General features: G+C 46.3%; 2 protein-coding genes across 2 annotated transcripts; both read right to left on the reverse strand.

Annotated features, from left to right (window-relative positions):
* Positions 1-307: 307 nt before the first annotated feature.
* LOC137902997 (AP-3 complex subunit mu-2) lies at positions 308-5811 on the reverse strand. The gene is made up of 9 exons (XM_068747111.1): positions 5805-5811; positions 4443-4720; positions 4192-4363; positions 3286-3423; positions 3092-3177; positions 2738-2871; positions 2392-2599; positions 2120-2264; positions 308-1328 (listed from the first exon to the last, which is right to left on the reverse strand). Exons 2-9 carry the CDS (start codon positions 4713-4715, stop codon positions 1228-1230), a joined length of 1257 nt encoding a protein of 418 aa, XP_068603212.1. The 5' UTR covers positions 4716-4720; positions 5805-5811; the 3' UTR covers positions 308-1227.
* Positions 5812-11164: 5353 nt separating this feature from the next.
* tmem170b (transmembrane protein 170B) lies at positions 11165-15886 on the reverse strand. The gene is given in 4 exon segments (XM_068747651.1): positions 11165-11295; positions 11835-12005; positions 15716-15836; positions 15839-15886. Coding segments are annotated over 4 exon segments (471 nt in total).
* Positions 15887-20301: the final 4415 nt, after the last annotated feature.

Raw genomic sequence — 20301 nt, forward strand, 5'->3', positions numbered from 1 at the left:
CACCCTGGACAAGCCGCCAGTTCATCACATGGCCACACACACACACACCTATGGACAATTTAATATAACTAATTCGCCAAATTTGCATGATTTCGGTGGTGGGAAGAAGCCGGAGAACCCTGAGAGAACCCTGAGAGAACCCACAAAGACGCAGGGAGAACATGCAAACTCCTCACAGAAAGGCCCCAAGTTAGATTTGAACCCGTGACCTTCTTGCTGTGAGGAAACAGTGCTTCCCAAATTACATTACGACTGGAAACCAATGCCGAGGCTCCACATTACAAAACACATTCAATAATTAGTCGGCTGCAATGCAACAAATCTTTATTTCGACATCATGATGACGCTCCATTAGAGGCTGAAATGAAACCATTCGCCACCGTTGCATCGGAGGTACCTGGTCATTCACTCATTACTACACACAGCGGAATATACTTCTAGATTGAAAGACGAAACAGATCTGGAGTGGATATGAACAGTATCTCTTACTGGAAGGGGTGGGGGTGCACTTTGAAAATGTTTTAGGACATTTGGATCAGTTTTTAAATTATTAAATTTACAGGGCCAATAATCGTTGTCTTTTGCCGAGTGTTTGTGAAGAAACATAATAATAAATCATTAACAAATCCATTTAATCTGAACATAAAACACAAAAGCATTTTTAATAAATAGCTCAAATCATTCCAGTTACATCCATCGCAGCAGAAAGATGTTAGTCCCACTGACTGCAGACAAAACCATGGCGTCGGGGAAGAGAAGAGGAACGTCTGTGGAATCGTTTTTCATCTACAAATGATGCCCAGCGTCACATCACTGCCCGTCTGTGTTGCCGTTTGACATTCGTGTTCTGAATTTGAAGAAGCTTGAATTGAAACAAACTGGAGCAGCTTGTTCTGGAGCAGCTTGGGCTTACTTTGACCTTACTGTTTAAATTACGAGCGAGAAATAATGTTAGCAAGCAGCTTTAGAGACAGTTAGCCGCCGGGATCGGTTGGGTTTGGTCGGTGTCCATCTTAGACAGAGGCAGAAATCATTTGAATTTCTTCACAGTTCTTCAAAGTTTACGGGACATTTGCTGCAACGGAGGTTTTTATGTCCGATGGTCTGATGCTACAACGAGCCGCCGATAGTTGTAATGACAGTCCTGAAATGCATTTACACAGGGAATGTACCAGCCCCCCCCCCCCCCCCTTCTTGGTTCAGCCGTTTGTCCCAGCGCTGCAGTCTTTACGTCCGGACCTGGAACTTGCCCGCCTTCGTCATGTACTTGATGCCTTTGAAAGGTTTATACTTCTCACCGTACATGTCCAGTCGATTCACCTTCAGCCCTGTTGGACGACACAAATGCACACAACTCCCGTGTCTTAGTGAACACAGTCAAACACCGTCGCCGACGACGACGACGGTGGGGAAGGACAACATTCACAGCGATGTCAGCGCCACCATTGCATTTAAATCACAGTGCGAAGCATGCTGAATATAATAGTTTAAGACTCTCGAAGGCTTCTTAGTGAGAATATATTCTGCCCACGGCACCACAATGACCTTTGTTTCCCCGACTTTCTCAGGTTCACACCGACGTCGTGTAAAATAAAACACAAACGACAAGCGTATCTTCCTTTTTAAAACGCATTTCAAGGAAATAATGTATGGAGACGTCTACAAAATATCTAAGATAATATCAATCAAAAGCATTGGATTACATGATATCTCAGTAAATACATCACGTGAGGTGGATTTATTCTATCTGGCGCCATCTTGTGGTCATTGTCTCTGCGTCTCCGTCTCTGCGTCTCCGTCTCTGCGTCTGCGTCTCTGCGTCTGCGTCTCTGCGTCTGCGTCTGCGTCTCTGTCTCTGCGTCTCCGTCTCTGCGTCTGCGTCTCTGCGTCTCCGTCTCTGCGTCTGCGTCTCTGCGTCTGCGTCTCTGCGTCTCTGCGTCTGCGTCTCTGCGTCTGCGTCTCTGCGTCTGCGTCTCTGCGTCTCCGTCTCTGCGTCTCCGTCTCTGCGTCTCCGTCTCTGCGTCTCCGTCTCTGCGTCTCCGTCTCTGCGTCTCCGTCTCTGCGTCTCCGTCTCTGCGTCTCCGTCTCTGCGTCTCCGTGTCTCCGTGTCTCTGTCTACCTGAAATGGCCATCTGCTGGATCTTGAACTGGATGTTGATGCTGGGGTTCTCGTCAGGCTTGGAAGCCCCCGTCTGCAGGCTCATGGTGCCTTTCAGGCTGGGAAGCTTCTGTGGGTTGATCTTGCCAACGTCCCACGACAACATCTTGCAAAACACAAAACAGAGAGACACCAGCTGGTAACGATCACTGAATGCAGGCGAGCATCGAGCTACGTTGGGTCTACGACAATCGATATACACGCCATCCTTCTGCCAGCCGTGTTCTAAATACCTTTGTGACTGGGTCAAAGGTGTACGTTCCCTGGGAGGCGTTGAGGCTGGCATTGAGGACGCCCCGGGGCAGCTGGCTGCTGACTAGGACCGACTCCACAGCCTTGCCCATGGTCTGTTTGGGTCCCAGGGTCAAGTCGAAACGCCCCTGCGAGCTCCCCTCCCGGAAGGTGATGTTGTGCTTGACGTACACAGGGATCGCTACCAGGCTGAGCATAAAAGAGGACAGCAAAAATATAAAACTAGCACTCGTTGATATTAGCACACGGATCAAGAGAGAATCCTTCAAACAGCTCGAATAGACGAAACGCATGGATCTGCTGCAGACGGCTGGTAGAATCACTGACTTCTGAGAGCTGACGTGGTAAGAGAGCAGCCGGAAGTTTCCATCGGGCGGGATGAAGGAGAGGATTCGCTCAGCTTCCCATCGCTTGAACCGGACACAAGGGTGGAAACTGACATCATCCAGGAGTCGAGGATTCTGGGGAGGCGGAGGACCGGGATGGATCGGGGCGAGTCAAATAGATCTGCTGGTTGCCACGGTGTCGTTTCTACTTTGATTTCATGTGCAGTCTACTCTCAAAGCGTTCGGATGTTACAAAAGGTCACAACTTGACATGAAAAGAATCAGAACAACCGTAACCCAGATTAAATAAGATTATTTACGTATCGTTTGAAATTCTGCAAAAGATAAGACTCACCATAAATGAGAGCGTGAGGTCGGGCATTCCCGTCAGTTTTACACAGGCGTCGATGACCCCCTGGATTTCTGCTGTAATGGTGGAGCCTGGGCAGGATGGTGACGGGCGAGGGGGAGGGCGTTTCCAGGAAGACAAACATCAAGTAACCAACAGCGTAATGATCACTCTGACATGCAGGCCGTTCGGAGGAATACCTGATTTATCGATGATGGCGTCTATCTCCTCCACCACGTCAAAGTACGCTTCATTGTTGGTGTATTTCACTCCGGTGCGTCGCCATGGCACCACCGACAGCTGGCCTGTGGGGAGCTGCTCGCCAACGTTGGTGCTGCCTGTAATACGAACGACCAGCGCATTTACACAGCACACGTAAAGGCTGGTGCAGATTCTTACCCTCGCCGAAGGGGAGGCGAGGGTATTGCAATTGGGTCTGTTTGTCTGTCCACGCACATAACTCAAAAACTAGGAACCCAATCGACTTGAGATTTTTACGCAAGCAAGGTTCTGTCCGTGGCTCGGTCCCCCCGAGAATGCCGTTGATCCAGATCTGGATCCACATTCTAGAATTTTTTAAAGTATTCTTTAACATTGCGAGATAGGGCACTTTTTAACATTTTTCTTAATTTCTTCAAAACATACGGCGGTATGGATCTGAAAACAAATCACACATAAGTACTCCTTAAAGGTCTATGACCATGACTAACTTCGGCCGGATCCGGATCACAATCCGGATCTGAGAGCTGATTTTCGTTCTAAAATCGGCATTTTTCAGGAGTCCATCCTGACCTCAATTCTGGAGCTAGAGACTTCAAACTTGGTGTGCACACTCATAGTTCATTCTAGTTTCATATATGTTACAGTTGTAGTTGTATCTTTTCCCGTTCCGGAGCAGCAAGCTAGCGCAGGTTTGGCCCCTCTGATCCGGAAGCCCTGTTTACTGTCTCACAAGATCGAATAGTCCATCGGAGGCGAGGGTCTGCAATCTCTGATTGTCGCTCGTTTACATTTGTGACCTCACATTATCACGTTTTCCCCCGGATGGATCTCAGTGAACTCACTATTTGTTTGTTTGTATCTTACAGACGCTGCGGTGACGGTACCTGTGATGGTGTTGACCATGGTGCGGAGGATGGTGGGAGGCTTGATGAGCTCTTTCAAGATGTTTGACTCGGTGGCCAGTGGAAAGCCGTTATCCAGCATCTCCTCCAGCAGTTCGTAGACCACGACCACATTGTCTTTGATCGCAGCCTCGGTGCACACTCCGAAATAATCCTGAGAGGAACGAACGGCGGCTCTCCGTGGGTGAAGCGCAGACATCTTCAAAGTGGGCGGAGCATGCACGGGAACGTACCTGGAACGTGTCGACGACTCTGTGCAGGAACTCGATGACAAACAGCGGCGACACCTCGCTCTGGATGACGGCGACAAAGTAGATGCGATGCCGGAGGACGCTGATGAGGTAGTGATGCGGCGTGGGGATCACCGGGGGGACGTTCTCCGGCTCGGTGGCTCGTTCCTGCGCCTCAAAGAAGTAGTCGCACACGGAGCGACTGACCACACTCTTCCAGTGCTTCTCCAGGAAGATGTCCCCAGAGGCGTTAACCAAGAACAGGCTGTGGATCATTTTGGCTGGAGGCCAACGGGAACGGGGAAAAAAAAAAAAAAAAAGTCGTGGGAATTTACGTGCTACACAATCGGAACTTTAAAAAAACAACAAGACAGCTTTCATTTGATCAAGTGGAGGGACAAAAATACACCGAATAAACTCTGAGTCACCATCACTTGTGATGCATCCTTGATGGATTAAGGCAGGCAGGGTGCTGTTGGTAACGCAAGTCATTGCCATAACAGGAAATAGGTCTGTTAGCTGAACAGTATTTGTTGGTCCGGCTACATTTCATGCTCCCAGCTTAAGGTTTTTAGTGAAACTTGTTGGCTTTTGTGTAATTTAACCTGAGTGGGACAGTTTGGCGTGTTTAAACGTGCATTTCTCTACTGGCTGTTCCAGTTCTCTCCGCAAAGGAGGAAACGTTTTCTCCAACGTTGGACTGTCTGCTTGCAGAAATAAAGAAATACTGAAAAATGGATTCATGAAGGATCCATTGAACTCCCATCTGGGGCGAACCCAGATAAGTGCGGGTGGAATCTGGAATATTTTCCATCTGCTTTAGCAAAGCAAGATGGGGTATATTTACCAATATATTGTATTAAATCGATTTTAAATATCGGGATTATTGAGTAAAACGAAGGGGATACTGTATATATTTTCACGACAAAATTCGAACAAATACATTCTGTATTAAAAGTACATCTAAAGACTCACTTTAAAAAAACTGAATTAACGAATTAGACTTCTGCTAAACAAGTACGCGCATATAAAGTCTACTGAATGCAGTATCCGGTTGCTGCGAAATATGACACCGGGGCATTCATTAATTATGCGAAAACGCTGTCGGCACCGAGAAACTGAATAAACTGTGTGCTTCTCTAGATTATTACCGCATTGACGCATTTGTCGGAGGAATTGTCTGTTTAATGGAACGAAGGCCGCCCGAGATGCTCGACAGTCCGCCCTGCCTCCAAGTCTCATGACAGAGGAGAAGGCCTCGTCACCCGGTAGGACGGGATGAAAACACGTCAAAAGATAACACGCTGCACGGACTATTTAGAAACAGTTGCCACTCGGGCCTTTTATTAATAACGAATGACTTACCGGAGACAATTTTGTAACGTTTCCGTCTTGCCTTTTGCCTTTGCTAGCATTGAGAGATGAGGCAGCCGTCTTGCTACGCTTCCCGTTAGGTGGAACGCCGCCCGATGCAAGAAGGTCGGACCTGCAGACCAATCGGAATCCAGAGAACGCGTCAAATCCCGCCTACTTAATTGGTTCATAGGTCCACAGTACAGTAGTTAGTCGCCCGTGACTTGACTGTGATTGGACAATGGCGGAAGCTCTTCCGTCAACACGAGTAAAGCTGCCTGCTGATTGGCCTGAATTTGAAGCGAGTCTGACATTTTGTTTCCTGTATCAGATTTCATCTTGCGAGTTTAACCCTTCACGGAGACTTCCTGCTAGCACGCTGCACGCAGCTCATTAAAGTCATTTTGTATACGTGATATTTAAATAAAGATGCGCGATGATACGAAACAATAACTTAGGAGAATAATACACTATATGTTGAGACCTCTTAGCTGATATTACCTACTATAAATACAATGCAGCGCCAACTTCTTCTATACTTGTGTTATTTCAATATAACCAGCTGATAAAAAAACAAATATCTTGTTCTCCTAAAGTTTGATGTCACGGTGTTGAATCATTCGGTAACATTTGTGAAACTGCATGTTTTTTTTTAAGAACAAATAAATCCACAAAGCCACATAAGGTCTTGTGGCTGTTCTGTTTGTAAATCTCACCCCTGGTGAAAATAAAATAATTTAAACACAACATTCAAATTACTGTTTCGTGTCTCTGCAAAATGTATTCATTATCCATAAGAACACATGCATAACACGGTCTGTTTATACCAGCTTCCCATTCTGTCTTAAGGGCATCAGAGGCATTAATCAGAAGAGTTCTATTTAGTTTCTGAGACTTCACTAATATGGCTGAAAATATTGTGCACAATGAAAGAGGAGTTCACGTCTGAGAGTTCATGCTTTGCGGCGCCACTTTTTATTCAACTGCCGCTCACGCCCTCGAGACAAAGGTTCAACACCCAAGGTAAATAGATTAACCTTGTTTTGCTCACTGTCACCCTAACAGGTTAACAGGAGAGCGGGCAGAAGGCCTTCTCTGTGAGTGAAGTCACTGTCTTTCGTCTCAGCCTCAAAATGTTGTTAATCTTGAGTGCTAAATCTAACAAAATATGCTTTTATTCGAGTCAATTTGAGACGAGTGGTGCAAAGTGTGATTTTAACGGGTCTGCATCAACATCAATTTGAGTTTCCCAGTTGGTGTCTGAAATGGAATTAGAAAATCCCACATCGCCAATGAACTGATTGATTCCAGCAGCCTATCAAGGCCTGTGGGACTGGTCACCAGGGCCACGTTGAAAGGGTGAAACTGGGAAAGACAACGGTCCTTGTGAGCAGGGAGTTGCTTTATGGAGGCGGTTACTATACCAGGTGGGCCTGTGCTCACACGTAGGGTTAGACACTAAAACCCAGCTTCAACCCAGGTGCATTCAGCCTGTTGAACTGCATCGGGAGCACCTTGGAACACGCCTCCTTCTCCCACGCTGACTCTAGTCTGCAGCCTTTGGATACTTTCATCGTTGCCGGATTCGCAGGAAAGCCTGGAAACCTGCATCTCCAGCCTTTTCCATAATGGCTATAACAGAATCATAACAACCCAAAATTATTTAGGGGGGCTGAAGCCCCCCCCTAAAATAGGCCCAACGACGCCACTGCCTTTTACCATTAGTAAAGTCGCATTCTCTGACCTCTAACACCTCCTGGCCGACATCTTATCGGCTCCACTCAGCCATTGTCTCTCATTGGACATTCAACCACATATCTGCTGATGACTGGAAACCAGTCGTACAGTAGCAGCCTCTGTTCTCTGCCATTAAAGAATGAAATAATACAAACAAGGTGGGAGCAACTCAAGGCCTTTGTCCTTCAAAAACCACAAAGATGCTGATAAAATTCCATCAGCCCTCCTCATTGAAGAATAATAATAAAATAATAATTTTACATTCAGCACAGACAGCTAGCTTTGTTTGGGATATGTTATCTTAAAAAAAAAAAAAAACTTGAAAGGTAGCCAGCGGTCAAATCCTTTCAAGCCTTCACTCAGCCGGAATGGCGATGAAATGTCAAATCAGATACTGGAATTATGTCTGAGATTGAATTGTGTCCAGCTCAGTCTTTGGAACAATCCAAAATGTTGGAGGTCCTGCCCCTGTCATTACGATGAGACATCATCTACTGGAAGCTTTATTGGGGGGGGGGGGTATCTTAAGTAAAACAGACAACTTCCTCCTGACTGAGGCAGACAGAATAAACCTCAGCTTCTTTAAAAAAAAAAAAGGGTTGATGGATCTGGGCACTGCATTCCTGCACTGGACCTTCCACTATCAGCCTAACCTGACCATAGGCTCGAATCACTTCAAGTTGCCCCCCCCCCCTATTGGAAGAAGAGGGAGGAAGGTCCTTTAATCTTATCACCATGGTATCCTGTGAAAGACTGGATGCAAATGTGTGAAGGCTGCAAAGAAAGGAAACAGCACCCCTGGGTGTTTATACTGCAAAAAAAGATTGTTTATTTCAACCGACTGTTGAGTATGTACAGGAGCACAATTTGTACAGGCAATAGTTATAAATATCAGCTGTCTGGCTGGTACAAAAATTAAAAAAAGGAACGTTTTGTACAGTATCTACACGTGCCGCTTTGGGTTATGTACAACGTTGCCTCTTGTTGGATTGTCCTTGGAGCCTATTCACACATTTGTTCACATGCGATTGGGGCGTGAGAGCATGGCACGTGTGTCCGGGAGGGGATGTGTGCGTGGCATTTGGGTGGCAGAGCAGCCCGAGGCGGCAGCTTTAGTTAGGAACCGATGAAAGAGAGCGGGACTATCAAGCCGGGAATCTCGCTGCAGCGGTTCATTAGTCCGCTAAGAGAACACTTGGAGAAGCAAGGGTGTAAAAAACAATATTCCGAGGACCATGGCAAAATCAAAATGCCGTCTAGTGGTTGGTTTGTTCACTGTACACTATGGGATGTACAGGAAGTGCATTGATCTAACAACTTCAGGCCTGTTTCAGAGCAGCGGAGTCATTTCTAATAGGTTACGTAAAAAAAGAAGGTTCCCAACACACGTTGTGAGACATCGCTCAGAGCTGCACCTCTGAACACAGAGTCACCCAGAGTTAGGCCCCCCCCTCGCCCTTCCCGAAGCTTCAGCGGTTTGACAGACACAGCAACAGCACTCGTATGATCTACACACACGCACACGCACACGCACACGCACACGCACACACCCCACCGACAGCTCCACAGAGGTATAACGCTGTGACAGCGGGGGACTCATCAGCAGCTCAGCTCACGTTTGGAAATCGAGCTAAAACATTCAAACGGGCATTCGGGACAATGTGCCGAGTGGATAAGTAGGGGGATTGAACCCACTCCCATCTAAATGTACACTTTCACTTTTATTCGGGTAGAAAATACCTTATTTATTATTATTATTATTTTTAAACCTGTGTATCAAAAACACTTGCTAGTTTATCAAGTATAAACTCCACAATCAGATTCCACGCATTCAAGATCCTACTTTGCCACTTCAGGTCTGTGCGACACCGCCCCCTTGTGTACTGAGCTGGTACTGAAGGTGAGTCGAGTCAATTATATAACTCCTATAAATAAATGGCGTGTTAGTTACAGGGCTACAAAAACCACACAGCACACACGCTTAACGACACAAACATCAATTATCCTGTCAGAACCGTTTCAATTCAGTTTGCACCACACACGTCTGGGGGGGGGGGGGGGGGGGGGGGGGGTGCAAATGCGTCTAAGGCTGAATAAAACTAACACAATGAGACTGTGAAATCAGTTCAATGAGACAGAGCAGGATCAATAATGCCAGAATGAGAAACGCTTTGGTATTAAAACTCCTCCCACCCAGGGTTCAGGTACAAGTAGCGAGACCTCAATGAGGATTCATTTGAGTTTGTTTCTCTTCTCTCACACCGAACCGGCGCATCGGCATGATAAACCAGTTCCAGCGGCTTCCACGCACATTTTCCTCACAGATGATGTTTTACAGTTTGCTTCACCGAAACGTGACGATCAAGTCTGTTATCAGAGATCTCTGCGTATCATAACTGATTATTGGACCGGGTCACACCAGAGTTATTCTATAGGTTGTGCTAAAAGGCAGATTAATATCAGTGCAATATGCAATGTTAAACTTAAGGAACATGGGTCAATAAAAAAAATAAAAAAGATCAAATGAAAGAGCGAGCCACGAATAAATGGCCGTTGCAGCAGCGGCAGCGTCTCCAGGGAGGAATGACTTTCCACGGGGACTTCATGGTGCAGACGATACTAGCGAGGAAGAGCTGGGGTAGGCTGGATGCCAATGTTATCACCAGAACCATCCCGCCCTTCTAAAGACTGTATCTCTTCAGAGCAGACAGAGACAAAGACTTCAACCGTCTCGTCAGGTAGCCTAGCTTAGCACAAAGACCGGTTAAAGGAGAGAGAGAGCTCACTTGTCTTTGTCCGAAACTGGCCTGTGAATCAAATCTGATTTTTAATATTCCACCTGTTTTATCTTATTGCAGTCTAAATGCTAAGCTAAGCTAACTTCTCTCGGCTGTAGCTACATATTTACTGGACAGACGTAAGGACGGCGTACGTGGCATCTTCTCACCTCCTTAGAATTCAGGATAACTTCCCAACGCCAATCAGAGTTCTGTTGGCACTCACTGGATCAATATTTCAACCCAACGTAGCAGCGATGCTGGTTTTCTCCTCCACGCCTACTGAGTTCACACCTCTTAGGTAATGAGCATCGGCAAAGTGATAAATTAAAAGCTGCACCTTGCTCATGAGTCGGACGGTGCAGCTTTTAAACCTTCTAAAAAAAAACCAAAACAACATAATTAATCCGAGGCAGAAGAAAATGGTGTTTCTAATGATCTAAAACGGCACGCATCGCCAAACGCTTGTTCTCACGCAGATCACCGAAGGGGATCATCATCACAGCTGATCACGCAGCGGTTTATAAACAGGTGCAACAGAACGCCTTCGAGAGTCAGCGGCCACAAAGGCATCTGGATGTCCCAGAGAAGGCTGTTGGCACAACGAAGTGATGCAACTCTGTAAACACCCGAGACATGGCTTTCAGGTCCAGAAGCCGAGGACGTCTCCACACGGTGCCGTGCCCCGGCACGCGCTGACTTCCCTCTGAATTGCAGTGCGATCGTGGCAGTAGCAGCACAGAGACGCTCTCTCGCGTGTCGTCTCAAAAGGTCCCGGGGCATTTCTGCCCCTTCGGCCGTGACGGTCAGCCGAAGGTCTCCGTCGGACCGAGTTGATCCGAGCGTCCGTCCGGCGCTTCACAGAGTGGCCAGGACGCGCGAGAAGGAGATGACGACGGAGAGGGTGGTCTGGCCCACGCCGAACACCAGAGCCTCCAGCGGTGCCATGCCCTTCCCGGCCACGCGGTAAACTCCGGCCACCGCAGCGCCTAAGGGACACGCAAACACACTTTACAATTAGTATACACAACAGTCACCAAACACACGGACGCAGCCGTCTGTCACGACCCGTCACCGGCACCACCGATTGTCCATTCATAGAGAGGAGGAAGAGGACAAGCAAGCCCTTCTTCATCGTTTCCATGCATCAACGACATTAGCATGTCAGGTTCATCTTCACACGTTGGAGTTTATTGTGTTTAAGCGGAGTGAACAAATTAAAATTAACAACTCAACACAATGCATCTCAAGGGCCGAGCAAGCAGACAGGATGTAATATATTATCAGAGACTGTTAAAGCAAAGTGATAAAAGGTGTCAGAGGTCTACATGTTTACACTTATTAATACATTCTTACTTCTTGTCTTTGTCCATGTTAAGTTGGCGTTACAAATTACAAAATGCTGCAGAGATTCTGCTCTACTCTACTACAGGCTGTATTACATGAGACAGTCAATCCGCATCGCTATGAGTGATATTTTTTGCACGTAAAAATCAACAACGAATCACCGAGAATGAACTGGACTTACTGGTGACGACGCTCCCAGAGAGGGAGGCCAGGAAGCCCACGCTGACCAGCACCAAGGTGATGAGGCGGCCCCTCCTGTGGCGCTGCAGCATCACCAGCATGAGTAGCCCCACCGCCCCGTGGACAAAGAGCGAGGAGAAGAGACACCACAGGAACACCCAGTACCACATCTCTGCCACGGCCACAGAACACAGGATGGATCAGATACAGCCTGAAACCACTGAACCGAACCGGCTCAGAGTCAAAGGGACGCAAATAAGTCAATTTGTGCTCTTCAACAAATTTAATGCATTTGCTTTTTCAACCATTGTTCAGACAAATCAATACATTTCACGTGATCTTTACCTTTTCATGGGTGATTCATCGATAATTAAGGGGTTTATTTTGTGGATTTATCTGATGCACAGCTGCAGAAATCTCCATCGACTTAAATTATGGGGAATGTCGGAAGCAGCGGATGTAAAGCTTGAACTAAGTCAGAATATCTGCTGCGATTGTGTCGCTGGTTCATCATTTAAAGACACGCTGTGTCATATCGGAATATCTAGAAACGACAAGACTATCGTTTTGCACGAATCGTTTCCGCTACTCGACGTTCAAACCCAGAGGAGTCTCTCATTTTAATAAAAGCTAACGGTCGTTTGACGCTGCGACTCGCAGGAGTCAGAAAGCGAATACAGGACCTCTCTGACAGAGCTGCAGATCTGGATCAAGGTGCATTATGGGATATATTTTCTTCTACAAACATTGCAAGATGGGAAATGTATTAACATTTCAACTCTTCGTGCAAAACAAAACTAGAGTGAACTTTGACAGACAGGATTCCTCATCCCATGCATATGACAAACTGCGTTTCGATCTGTCTAGACAAAATCCGACAGCTCCTGGCAGGTGTGACCCTAAAACACTGCAGCGATGTCACACTGTGTGTGTGTGTGTGTGTGTGTGTGTGCAGCTACAGCAGATATTCCCGGAGCTGTGAGGGAGGATTCGCTCTACAGCGGGGCTCACCGAGGAGGCAGCCGGCCATGATAATGGGCCTGAAGTGAGATGCATCAAACAACTTCTGAGATTGAACGATCCGGCCGTGAAGCAGAAACAAAAAGCTCTGGAGAAGTGATTCCCAATCTCAGCTGGTTTTTAACCCAACCCCCCCCCCCCCCCCCCCCCCGGCTCGACCCGCCAGCCTCCGGCGAGCTGGTCGGAGAGAGAGCGGCGTGATGGCACAGCCTCACAACGGCGCTTTGTCCCGCATGGCCGCCGAAGCACAGCGTGCTCCACCGCTTTTTGTAAAAAGCTCATTTCGGATATTTTATATTCTAGATAGATCAAGACTGACAGTCGGACGAATCATCTGGAACGACGAGGTCATTCTGAACTTCCCCTTCATTTTCAGGCTGTAGGGTATTTGTCCAATCATCTTTCATTACGTCGGCCGAATGTTCCACTATTGATCAACCTCAGCCACTTTCAAGACGAATCAGGTCCATTCTTATTCAGCGCCAAATCGTAATAAACGTTTTAACAAGACGAGCAGCTCAAGGACGCAACAATCCACCACGAAGCAACATTTGACAACAGTGAACAGGCAGAAACCTTGAGCAGATCCCAACTGAATGAAGGTGGGCGGTCCCCTGCTTTGAACTGTCATCGAACCAAAACAATCTAACTCATAATCATTTGTGAAACACAAAATCACTTCTGGTTTGCTTTGGTCACTGACCTCTTCATGCAAATGGCTGCGAGAGTGATTTCTGCCACTCGTCTGGATGAATCACAAGCTTGAAATGAACCACTAGAGGGAGTGAACCGGCGGGGTGGAACGTTGGGCTGGAAACACGAGGCTCATTATTCACACTGGCTGATAAAGAAATGACTCTTGGCATGACTTTTATTCATTTTTGAATGCGGTGCTGCGTGACGTTCGGTGCGCGGCCGCACCGGGGCATTGACGAATCAAACCACAGGCTCTGAGGGCCTTTGAGCTTCGCCTGTCAACAGGAAGTATAAAACAGCAGAGTCATGTGAAAGCAGAGGGGCTCTGAAGAGTCGTGTCTGTTTCTCTCTACTCTTACTCCCTGGATTGTATTTAGCTAGGTGATAATGGGAGCAGTGAGAACAAACCAAATCTCACAAGTAAAAGCCTTTAAAAACAGAAACAATGGACTTTGGGTGACCAAAGCTGGGGTGCCATGAACTCAAAACATCTCACAAATGTCGCAATCCCTTCAATCGACCAATTAATGGTGAATTTAACAGTATTCTAAAGAGCATTGGAACGGTGCAGCCAATCACAGCACAGCAGCGGGACCAAACAAAAGCTGCTGGACGTCAGGCTGAAGTTCCAGAAGAGACATTCTCGGCCCCTCACCTCACTGGAGAGGCAGCCGAACATACAGCACTTAAGGATAACGGGGTGGAAAGTAGGACCCTCCTCATGAACGTGCCCTTGACCCCCCCAAACAAATCACAAGTATTCGATTGATCGTATGATAATAACTGCAGAAACAGCAGGTCCAACGAGAAAAGCACTCGGAGAGCACAGACCTCCGCCGAGCAGCTCAATCCCCCCCTAATTGGATTTACACCGTCCACATCTGGATCTGGATCATCATCGAAAAGGTTCTAAATTGACACCTTACTGGAGAACCAGTAGGAGAGCACAGACCTCCGCCGAGCAGCTCAGTGATAATAATAATTCTATAAATAGAACATCTTGGAACCGCTGAGTCGGCATCACAGCGCTCTTATATTCTCGCTTGGTGTGCGTTTCAGAGGGGCCGGCGCTAACTCAGCTACGACTCCACGGCCGGCTTGTAGCTTCGCTTTGAGTATCTATAATCTGGTGTTTAGGCAACGCAGCAGTCCCACGGCTCCTGAACACATCACCCTTTACCCGCTGACAGCTCCCTCTTTCATCTTCATTCAGAAAATGTATAAATATACAGAGGCCAGAAAAAAAATTAACGATATCACGTTCTCACTGAGGAAGTGCAGCCCGCCCGGACAGGAAATGATAAAATGCTGATGCGTCGCTTTTCTCGTTCCTACATTGTCTTTAAAACAAACACTTTTCATGAATCTTTGTGGGAGAACTGGATCCGTCGTACGTAAACTATTCCACGGATTTTGATGCAGCGCGGCAAACGGGGCTTTTAGACATCTTTTAGACATGCACTGTGAATCGCTGTGAAACGGAGGGGAAGAGTGTGAATAGAAGAAAGGGGGGAAACAAGGATTCTCTTCCTTGAGCGGCACCCGAGCACACACGGCCTCGTCGTCACCGGATGAGAGTTTAACCTAATCGAGAGGGACGAGCAGGCCTCGCCGTCTAAAAGCTCTTCCTGTTAGTTCATGCGGACATGAACTAACTAATCTAACTAATCATCAAACTTTACCTGAGGAAGAACAAGCGGCTGATAAATCAGTCATGCCCAGATTAAAAAAAAGAAAACAGAAAACTGTGTGTTGACATGTTTACTTTTACTGGACATAAGAGCTGTGAAGACTTTGGCCATCTAATCCATCATCCAGTCCAAATGAGGATGGACAAAGGGGGGGGGGGGGGGGGGCATGGCATTACTCTTTTTACCACACGGGCCAAAGCAGAAATATTGATTATTATTATTATTTTCATGGCATCAATTGACAGTGTGGACAGAGGGGTGGGATTTTTACTGTGCCCGTATTAACGCAGTGAAAGAGGGCCAGAGGGGGGGGAGGGAGGGAGGACAGCCCCCCCCCCCCCCCCGGTCTGCCCTTCCTGCTCATTAACGATCAGCAGATAAATAAATCACATGCAGGATCATTTCAAACGGAAGCGCTAAACGCCGCTCTTGATGTCTTTCGTGTGAAATGAAGACAGGCATTCGGAGCGCCTACCTGTGAAGTGCTGCAGCGTCGCGCCCTGGACCCAGAGGCTCAACACCTGCTGCACCGACAGATTAACGGCGTAGTCCCGGCTCGTCATGCTCCCGCCGCCGCCGCCGCCGCCCGGGGTCGCACGGCCCCCCTCTTGATCGAGTAGCTGTTCTTGGCTTCGGACGAAGGCATGGAGGAGACCGGGGTGGGCACGGGATGAGAGCTGCTGCCCCCCCCCCCGGCGCGGCTCCCGCCTCTTACCGGTGCCTCTGCTTCGGCTCGCCGTCCGTCTCCGCAACGGGAAGGGCAGGGCCGCCGGTCGGTCGGGTCGTCGTCGGCGGTGGCCGTGAGGAGGCCATGACGGGGATGTCAGCCGGAGCGGGGTCGGCCCGTCCTGCGTCGGCTCGCCGGGCTACGTCACGCTTAAAGGGCCAGCCGCCTGCGTTACGGCGACGCCGCTTTGTGAATGCGGAACAAAAGACAGGCCGGTGGCGCTAACGCAGAAAATGTGCGTAGTCACACGAAAAAAAACGTTACGTAGCAAAAAAAAAACATTTCTGAGACGTTGGGCTCTAAATCGATAACTAATACACTTCAAAGCAACAGAAACCATTACGCACTTTCGAACTTCGTATTACTTTGCGGGAAGATTTAATTTTGTTGCGTTAATACTGTAGCCAAACAATGTGGTTGCTAAGCGACGACTCCCTTTTTTTTTATTTTAGCGCAGGTGGCACGGGGCCAATCAGGATTAACTTTATTAAGAGTATTCAGGAATTGCTATTCATTTACTTGTTTTTATTTTGTTTTTTACTTGTTTTTATTTTGTTATATTTGTTTCGCCAGGTCCTATCGGGGTGTTGCCCCGATAAGACGCAGGAGCTCTCCGTGGTGCTGATTGGCTCCTGACACGTCATCCCAAAACGCCTGATGTGATTAGAAATAATCGGATTGGTTGGACCGCGATCAAGCATCAAAGGGTCTTAAAAGGACATTTTCCAACGGTTTGAAATGAAATAAAACACGAAGAAAATGTAAAAAATAATAATAATAATTTATGGAAAATACAATGGTAATTCTTTTCAGAGAGGATCAGGACAAAACATGATAAAACGGATATCTCCTTAGGTTAAAGTTTTAAATACACTTGTCTGGCAGCTTTTTTTTCCACATGAGTCAGAAAAAAAGATGTTAATTAAACGGACATACCTGTGAATTTGTACTCCAACTTTTTAATGTATCTTGTGAAGTTATAAAACATGTTGCGGAATCAATAACTGGTCTTTTGTCAATGTCTCCCGTGTGATCTTTTTCTGGGAAACTCTTAGTCTTGTGTCCTCCACCAAGATCGGCTTTATATTTTGACATTGTTACATTATGGTCATGTGACTAGACTTCATTGTTACTGTGATTGAATCCAGAACACAGTCCAATCTGCTCATGTATTTATACACTAAACACGAGTTGAATTAAAGCAAAAGACATTTGTCAAGAAAAAAAAAATACATTTACATTTTCCAAACACCACAAAATAGTTTTGGCTGGCTGTAATGCATTTGAGATTTGTGGTAAATGGGCTAAAACACTTAATGGACAGACATATAATTGCTTATAAACTGAATTTAAGGAGATTACCATTAAATGATTAATGTGTCTTCTGCATTATGCACAGATCAATATGTTGTTTAATGGGATTAAGTGTTTGCCGGTACTTGCAATCCTACTTCCTGTTCCACATCTTTCTTTTGTTATTTATTATAAGCCCTACTGGAAGGAAATTTATTCATTGTTTCAAAGTTTTAAGGAACATTTGTGTCGCATCAACATTAAATTTCATTCTAAAATCATGACAGCATTTATGACAGAAATTTAGAATGTGTGTAGCTTGCTTGAAATGACTGATATTAAGGTTGATCCATAGTGTTTTGTTTTGGTTCAACCCATAGTTTTGTTGGTTTGTTTGTTTTGTTTATTTATTTATTCATCATATTCATGACTAAAGGGTTGTTTTTGGAAAGAGAGATAAGTTAAATCACCAGATTCACTTGATGAATAAACTTATTTATGATCCACACTTTCAAATCCTGTTCATGAAGAACTAACACAATTCAGTGAGTTCCACAGAAACACTGGCCCCAAACAGGGATCAAATCGATTCTCAGAGTGAGAAAGTGGAAGATCTGCAGCGGTGGAGTGAGGTTTGGTGGAGGAGATGAAGGTGCATACTCATCAGTGTTCATGGCTGTGGGATGAATGAGTCCTTTGACTCCACCACAAGCTCGCTGGGTCTTTGGATTGATCAGAACCGTCCCCGTTCATGGATCTGGGAAACAAAACGATAGATTTGTATCAAACCTGAGAGATATTTGCTTTGGGATCTAATACATCTTTCGACCTGAATAAAGGTGAAACAAGATTTAGGTCAAAACATAATTAATGATCTTTGATGAAAAAGGCAGATTAAAATGCCAAACAATGTTTTGGACGGGCGACCCTCAAACAGGAATAGTTCTTCCATTTGGCCAGGAGGAGGCGACCTTCTCCCATTTCTCCACATCTCCCTTTCTGTAGTTTTCCATAACAGAATTCCAATCTTTTTTAGATATGTACAAAAGGCAACAACAAACTGTTAGGTATCAGACCTAGATTGAAATTATTATCTATGGCTTGTTTTTGGCCTTCAGTTCTCGACTTCTGACTTGCTTCCACCTCCGTGTGTGTGTGTGTGTGTGTGTGTGTGTGTGTGCGTGTGTGTGTCATAAAGCAAAGGCTTCCTTTTGAACTGTCAGTCCCTGCCTTTGAACAGGGAGCAGTGAATCCCCTTTCTTATAAATGGCATTGACTAATGTTTGAGTGTCTAATGGGGATTTTGGGGGGCAACATGAGACGTCACCGTATCCTGATCATACTCTTGCTTGCATTGTGCTCTCCCACAGTCAGCCTGAGGTTCTGCATGGACCTGCTGCATTTTGGACTTTTTTTTGATCTCATACATGTCGAGCCTATTGAGCTCTTTTTTTTTTTTTTACTCTGTGTAACTGAATACAGAAGGGGAGACTTCTCCACCTTGGACCTTTTCATCTATGGCCGCTGCGGTCTGTCATTCTTTCTCTCATCGTGGTTTGTGTTTCTTTTATTTGTCTCTGCCTCCCTCGGGCAGATGGCCTCGACTCAGGTGAGTCATCAGCAAAGCTCCTTCATCTGGCTACCGTCCCTGTCACAGGGCGGACATTAACTGGAACCAACCGACTGACTCCAGGCGCTGTTGCCTGCGACTGTCTGGGAGTTTCTTCCTTCGGTCTGTCTCACAGCTCAGCCGAGTTTCCTTTGTTACCAGCAGGGGCCGTGGGCTGGCAGGAATCTGGTTATGAGCTCTGTACCATGATATAAGGGTCATGAGGACAAATATTTCTAATATAGTCTCAAGAGGAGCTAAGTTTTGTTTCTACTGATGGCATCTGCTTCTTCTTTCTGTCTCTGTCTTCCTGTTCACTCTCAAAGAGTCCTAAATGAATGAAGACTGAATGATGGAGTTAAACGGCATTAAACATAACATTATTGTTTTTTAATATATCAAAGGTGAAATAAGACAATAATGACCTTACCCTCCTGGGACCCAGCTCGACAGTTAGCATGTCCTCTGTAATGGACAAATGTCCACTACAGAGGACATGCTAACTGGAGGTTAATGACTCAGTCGTGACTTGATTCCTTTCCTCGAGTCTACATATATATTTGCAATAAAATCAAATGGTGCGACCAGGACGACCTTCCATTTAACTGCCAGATGCAGATCCGGCTCATGCAATAGCAGAGATAGCCCACCGATTACAAATACCGTAGCAGTAAAGAAGCTTGTGGTCGTAAATAACAGGCTTCCACAGCAAATGAAACTGGTCTAAAAATGATTTAAGGCAAAAGTAACAATGACTGGCGGTGACTGATTTACAAACTAGATAAAAACATATGATGTTGACAGTAGCCTATGATCTCAGGAGAGATAAATTAACAAGGCCGGACATGCAGGGCTTTCAGGGTCGTAATGGCGTCTGTATTCTCACTAAATCTGTCATCAAATGTAATTACCCAGTGGGCCTCGATTATTTCCACACCTCCACTATGAAAACACTTTGCCTTCATGCTTTGGCGCAATCATCAACTCATCAGCCCACAAATTCTTACATAATGGACCCGTGTAATCAATGCCAGCGAGTGAGAAGACGCAACGCACGAACAAAAGTTTCGGCTCACTAAAGTTCTATTGTGATATGCAGCAGTGGTAAACAAGTCTAAAGTCAAGCCGGGTTCACCAGGGCAGGTACTCCCTTCCCCCTTTGTAGTGAGAACAAGGAGCTCCCAGACGCTCGCTCACAAGTGGAGTTGTAGAAGCTCACGTTTGATGCGTCTCCACAGGCAGGTGTTCCACAATCAAAATTTCAACAGCAACTCTGTTTGAAGTGGCACCAAAGAAGGAACGAGGGGTTTGATCTCAATTTGGCTCTACATGAGAATAAGTTGCCCTTGACCAGAGCAAATGACTACATAAAAAAGAAATAAAAAAACAAGCATTCCCTCAGGAGGACTTGATGTTTTCTGGAATTCATCCT

Source organism: Brachionichthys hirsutus, chromosome 13, assembly GCF_040956055.1.
Source record: "Brachionichthys hirsutus isolate HB-005 chromosome 13, CSIRO-AGI_Bhir_v1, whole genome shotgun sequence".
NCBI lineage: Eukaryota > Metazoa > Chordata > Actinopteri > Lophiiformes > Brachionichthyidae > Brachionichthys > Brachionichthys hirsutus.

Excerpts from the sequence above, each read along its gene's own strand:
- LOC137902997 (XM_068747111.1), bottom strand. The coding sequence starts at position 4,715 with ATGATCCACAGCCTGTTCTTGGTTAACGCCTCTGGGGACATCTTCCTG. Across the intron at positions 3,178-3,285 it reads CGCCATCATCGATAAATCAG|GCTCCACCATTACAGCAGAA; the intron begins GTATTCCTCCGA and ends CATCCTGCCCAG. Across the intron at positions 2,872-3,091 it reads ACCTCACGCTCTCATTTATG|AATCCTCGACTCCTGGATGA; the intron begins GTGAGTCTTATC and ends CCGCCTCCCCAG.